This window comes from Hydra vulgaris, chromosome 14 (assembly GCF_038396675.1).
Source record: "Hydra vulgaris chromosome 14, alternate assembly HydraT2T_AEP".
NCBI classification, from domain to species: domain Eukaryota; kingdom Metazoa; phylum Cnidaria; class Hydrozoa; order Anthoathecata; family Hydridae; genus Hydra; species Hydra vulgaris.
Genome location: NC_088933.1, coordinates 39520947 through 39527500, shown reverse-complemented (window position 1 = coordinate 39527500; position 6554 = coordinate 39520947). Strand labels below are relative to the sequence as shown.

The 6554-nt window shown below is 27.3% G+C and overlaps 1 protein-coding gene across 1 annotated transcript in view; it reads right to left on the bottom strand.

Moving 5' to 3' along the window:
• The window catches only part of LOC136090440 (sorting nexin-5-like), a 70840-nt gene that overhangs the window by 41458 nt on the left and 22828 nt on the right, over positions 1 to 6554 (bottom strand). The window contains exon 3 of the mRNA XM_065817095.1: positions 5225 to 5297. Within this exon, the coding sequence (XP_065673167.1) occupies positions 5225 to 5297 (73 nt within the window). The remainder of the gene's footprint in view (positions 1 to 5224; positions 5298 to 6554) is intronic.

The window sequence follows — 6554 nt, the reverse complement described above, 5'->3', positions numbered from 1 at the left end:
CTTTGTTTCCTTACTTGTGCTCTGGTGCTAACTGCTTCAACATTCACATCCTCATAAGAGCTACTGTCTGGTTCATTTTAAAAGCGTGTTTAGATTGGTTTATTTCTTATTGTTTGAGATGATGTTCTTGTTTTTTTAATTCTCTTTTTTGGCATTTTTGTGACAACCTTGCCCACCCCAGAATATATGGCTATCACTCAACATATTTTATCAAAATTAATGGCATCTTGTTCAACTTATGTTATCCCCTTTTACTTAGCTACCATGTCCTTTACAACTGTGTTTTTATAAAATTATGTAGTCAAATTTGATTTTGATTTCAATTTAATTATTCTAGGTTCATCTTCTCATTTTCTATCATCTTTCAATTTCATCAAAGTAATGAATCCCATAGTAATCTTTGATTACTCTATAAATAATATTGCTTTTGTCTACTAGAGTTGGGATACTGGGTTTCTGATAGTGTGAGAGCATATGGTCTATAGCTGTAGGCAATGTTTGATCCCATTGTAAATCTTTCAGGTTTGATAAAAAGGCAGTTTAGAAGCTTTTATTTTTTTACTATATTACAGAAATGGTACCAAGAAAAAATTTCAAATAATTGTTTTATTCATGATTAAATACTACAAAATACAATATCACGTAAAGAAGTAAACTTTCAAGAAGACCTAGTGAAAAGCAAGAAACAAACAAACAAATAAACTATAGAACCTAGCGTAAAGCAAGAAACAAACAAGCAATCAAAAACGACTATAGCAATAAAATAGTTTGACCAATAATCCCAACGTATTGGATAAAATGAAATGATCAAAAAACAAAAACTTTGATAGGTCAGAGCTACTACAAAAATTGCACAATCTTCATGAAATTTGACATGATGCTTTTTTAGACCAATATGCAATACTAAAATTTTTTTGAATTAATAGGACAAAATCAATAAAAATAAATTAAAAATAAATAAATATATATGCATATATATATATATATATATATATATATATATATATATATATATATATATATATATATATATATATATATATATATATATATATATATAATTTATCATGTAAACGAAAACATTTAATTGGTAGTATATACATAAATATTCACTGCCGGTTTTTGGGTTTATTTGATAAGTTTAAAAAAATGCACAAAAAAGAAAATATTTTTCTCACTATGCATTGTACTTGTATTTATTTGTATTGTTTACAAAAAAAATATTAAACTTTCAAGGAAAAAAAATTGAGTTGGAAGATCATCCAGTATATTTTCTAGATTTATTTTTAAAACATAGATATTTCCAATAATTTTTAATTACTCATATTGTTTACAATAAAATAATCTTTCAACAAAATAAGATGACATAAAAGATCTTTCAGTATTTTTGCATCCTTACAATCAATTTCTGCAATAATTGAGTTGATATCTTATTCCAGCATATTTGCAAAAATGCCCAAATGTGTTTTTGATTAGTTAGTTGCATTTTTCTCACATATATCTAACTTGTCCCACAACAACTCAATAGAGTTTGATCAGGCTGCGAAGTCTCTATGTCAGGTGACTGAGTTAGACCATGACTAACCTTCTACCATGCTTATCTGTTGGGATCACGCATTGTTCCAATTAACCAACTAAAATGCTGTCAAAAATTTCATCTAAAAATTTTGAACTTTGATTCATCTGTGAATAAGACCATTATTGAAATAGTCAAATCTTTTGTATTTTCGCCCATCTCAATCTTTTAACTTTGTTTAGTTTGCATAGTAATGGTTTTTCTTATGACTGCATTTTGAAAAATATTAATTTTTGAAGTAATTTTCTGTGTTAAATAACCGTGTAATGACACAGTAGCAGCTCATTTTTCTACACTCAGCTCTTCTTTTTTACCCCTTTTTCTTCAATTAAAACATAAAATGTATACTTTTCTTCAAATTTCAATACTAGGACTAAATTCTTAAAATGATATCAATCTGCTTAACGTTGAAATAATTTTTATTTTAATAAAAACAAATTTGAAATAATTTAAATTGTTTTTATGTGCTTATTCTATAAATGCTACAGTATTTAATACAAACAATGTTTCGACTACCTGTATAAAAATACTAAAAAATACACGAAGCAGTGAAAAAAAAACTATGTTAATATTACAGCAAAATATACCCAAAGTATTTATTAATGTTATGCTGACATATACTCTATAATCACAAATAGATGTGTGAATCTCTTTATAATCAAAATGTGGTAATAAAGGACTAAAATTAATGTTATGCAATGGAATGTAATAAGCTTCACTTTTTAAAGAACAATACATAGTGTTAAAAAATAAAGCAAGTGAACCCAAACACTTGACTGGTAGTGTGTGTGTGTGAGCCTGTGTGTGTGTGTGTATATATATATATATATATAGGGTTTTTCGGTTCCGGGTACCCGGTCTTGGCGAGTCTGTGGGTAAATACCCGGATCCGATACCCGGTTTAAGGCTCGGCGAGTCTCATGGTTTGAATGTTTTGCCTTGTTTCGTAGGCAGTGGTGCATTGTCGAACTGGATCCCTACTTTTTCTAGAAAAATATAGTAGTAGGGTTTGTGAATCTAACTTAAAGTTGAACTTGGCCACGGCATTTTAGATGTTTTGAGAACATTCAAGTTTATGTATGTTTCCATGTATGTCCGAATACACACTAAAAGAATTAACTTCATAACTTAAATTTTTTCTAATCGAATATTTATATATATAAGCGAATGGTTTAAAGGGTTTGCTAATATAATATGTTTCTATATTAGCAAATGTTTTAAAAGCATTCGCTAATATAAAAACTTTTGATTAGAAAGATTGAAGTTAATAACTGAATTCTTTTAGCGTGTATTTAAAAAACTTAAAAAAAAACACTTTTCATTTATTAATTATTTCTCTATTTTAGGAAAAAAGTGAAATATCATAATTTTACTAGAACATTTTTTAGAGCCCCATTATGCCAAAGCACTCCAAAGTGTGGGAGTATTTCACTCAATGTGCTGATTTGAAAAGTTAAAAAGATAATATCAAACAAAGATGGAAATACTTCATCAATGATAAAACATTTAAAAGTTAAACATGGAATTTCTTTACCAACACAGGAAGAAATAGGAGAAAATTCTGGCACCAAACGATTCAAAACTATCGACACTTTCGTTTCCGTCGCAAGAAAACCTTTAGAAGAAATTGTCTCTATAATGGCCGCTCTTGATGGTATATCAGTTAGGGCAATTACAAAGTCTAGTTTTATTGTGAAAGTTTAGTAAAATCAAGTTGTTATGTTCCTAAAGTCGAAAGAGATGTTATGAATTTAATTCATAAGTTTTATGAAAAAAAGAAGTTGGAAATATTAGAATTGTTACAAGATTAAAAAAAAATTAAAAAAGGCCGACGATTTAGCATTACACTTGATGAATGGACAAGTATGAAAGTTTGGAAATATCTTAATATCAATTTGCATGGAATTGACTCTAAAGTTTATAATCTGGGTTTAGTGAGAATTTTTAACTCGTGTACAGCTGTACAGTTAGTTGAAAAAGTAGAATAACATATAATATTAATTTTAAAAAATATATAGCTGGTTCAACCAGCGACGGTGCAAGTGTAATGATAATATTTGGACGAAAATCTCCTAGTCTCTATAACTTGTGTTTGAATAACACTATACACTTAGTTGTTTGTGATGTACTTTATAAAAAAGAAAAGTATTACCGCCTTGCAAGATGAAGATGAAGTTGATGGAGATAGAAATGACCATGGTCAAGATGATATTAATGATGATCAAGATGAAAATTATTATTCTGACGAGAGCAACGGTGACGTCGAAGAGTACGGAAGTTGAATTAACAAATTTAGGCAATGTAGGCAATGAAGAAAATATAAAAAGTGTTTGTATAACTGTCAAATTCTTTAAAAGTTCTTCTGTGAAAAATAAATATTTTGCAAGAAAAGATCAAAATAGTTTTAGGAAATGAACTTCAGCTGGTGTTAGACGTAAGAACTCGTTGGAACTCAATGATCGAAATGATATCTAGATTTTTAAAATTATTTTATATCATTAAAGAAGCTCTGCAACATATTGGAAGTGTATATTTAATAAAAGATATTAATATTGAATTATTAAATGAATTGGAATATACTCTTAAGCCTATTAAATTAACTGTTGAAGCTCTTAGCAGAGACGATGCTAATCTTGCAACACTCGATTAGTAATTGATTTTGTGTTAAGAAAATTAAAAGAATCCAATGGTAATTTAAGTAGAGAGCTATTAATGACAATGAAAGCTTGAACAAATAGCCGTAAAAACCAAGAAATAGAAGAGCTATTAGATTCTCTTGTAAATGGTACCAAGCCTTCAAAGAAAATACAATTATTTACAACAGATTTACTGAAGAGATTATTTGGTGTGGATGAAGAACAACAAAACAAACATAAACAGAAGCATTCAGCTGAAGATAAAGAAAATACTACAAGAAACACAGTACCATTAACAATGGAGGAAGAACGACATAAAATATTAGAAAGTGCGAAATGTCCAATTATGTCAAGTTGCGGATATAAATTAGCTAATATTAAAAAAGAATTTTTATTATTTTCAAAAACTAAAAAAAGAACTGTATATTTAGAAAAATTGTATCAAGCGTTAATTACGATAAAACCAACATCAACATATTCCGAACAAACATTTTTAGTAGCATCCAACTTCTGTACAAGAATTTGTTCTAGATTATCAGACAATTCATTAAGTGCATAAGTTTTTTTAAAGTTTTATTTTTTAAGTAAAAATAATTGCTCTTTTTTGTATTAAACACTTGCAAGTATTTTAATTAAGTTAAGTTTATTTTTGCTAGTATATTTACATGCATTTTATAAAATGCGATATTTTTAAAAAGGTAATGTAAAGTTTATTTGGTAGTTTAAGTTTAAAATAAAAGTATAGAATAATATATTTACTTTAGACGTTGAACTGGCTAAAAGTTGTTTTATTTACCTTAACGCATACCAAATCCATTTTTAAAAATCGGCGTGAGAACAAAAAATCATTTCATGCTATTGTTAAAATTGCAAGTTAAAAAGACGTATTGGACCCGGACCCGAACCGGATAAATATTTTTAGACTCGACTCGGACTCGTCGGGTCTAAAAATGCCGGGTTTTTCCAAACCCTATATATATGAACAAAAATTAAAACAAAAAAAATGTTTTACCTGTAGTTTTTAAATTTAGCTTTGACTCAACTGTTTCAGGTATGATAACAGGCTTGTTAGGTAGTGGAGGAACCTATGCACAGAGGAAAGAAAAATTATTATATATATATAAATAATAAGATCATTCAACATTTGCTTTATTTTAATAATATTAATCCAAAATATTATTATAAAGCAAAATTTTATAAAATTTCAAAAAAATTAATCATTTTGTAAATAATTATTTGGAATTTTTTTGCATAAAATGCATTATTTTTTAACTAAAATTAAAAAAAGTATACTTTTAAAAGTTTTAATAAAAAATTTTTTTAAATATGTTTTATATGAAATAATTATGTCAGGCTTGGCCAGGAAGGCGTGCGATTTCAAGTTATTTTATGACTACAAAAATAATATTTTGTTTTGACAATTTGACCGCAATATTTAACAAATGCGCTGAAAAAAATAGTTTTTAACTATGTTGAAAATAAATAACTTCTACACGCTTATCTTTACTAACAGATTTATATTAGTAAAACGCTTTTAAATAAAACTGCAAGAATTTGCAAGCATTGGCACTTATACAATTCACACTTACTCAGCCTTCCATTTTGTACTTTAGAAATAACATAGAAACTTTTAAACTAATATTTTTATATTAGCAAAACACTTTTAAATAAAGTTAAGATTTACTGATTATGATTTTGGTTTAAAGTATCAATGAAAGTTGTATATAATTTTTTAAATTTGTATTATATAAATTATAAGTATGTATTTTTTATAATAAATATTATTGAAAAAAATATTATTTAAATTATATTATCTACATTATCTAAATATATTTTTTTTTTAACTAACAACTTTTTTAGACAACGATAGTCTCTTTAATGAACTTTATATAAGAATCATTAAATTTAATACACTTAAAAAGATAAAAAAAACTTTAAGGTCATAAGATCCGAGTTACCATAAAACATATAAATGAGGTTGGCAGTTTTTTGCCGACCTCAAACACTTTAAGGTCGGCAGTTATGTCAGCATTACCAAATGCCAACTTAATTCTGAGGGTTGTATATATATATATACACTGCCTGGCAAAAGTTTCTGGTTTTCTGTTTTTTGTAAAAAAATGTATAAAAAAACAAGTTAACTAATTACTGTTTCAGGAAGCGCATGAGGTCGCACACCTTGTACGTCCACGCTTAAAGTTATTTTTTTAGATAACTTAACCACATTTTTATGTAGTAAACATTTTAAGAATTCCCAGCAAAATAAAGCTATAAGAAACTAGAGAATAAATCAGTTGTTAAGAAGCGTTGCGCAGCTCGCATTTTGCCTGCGAAAAGGCGAT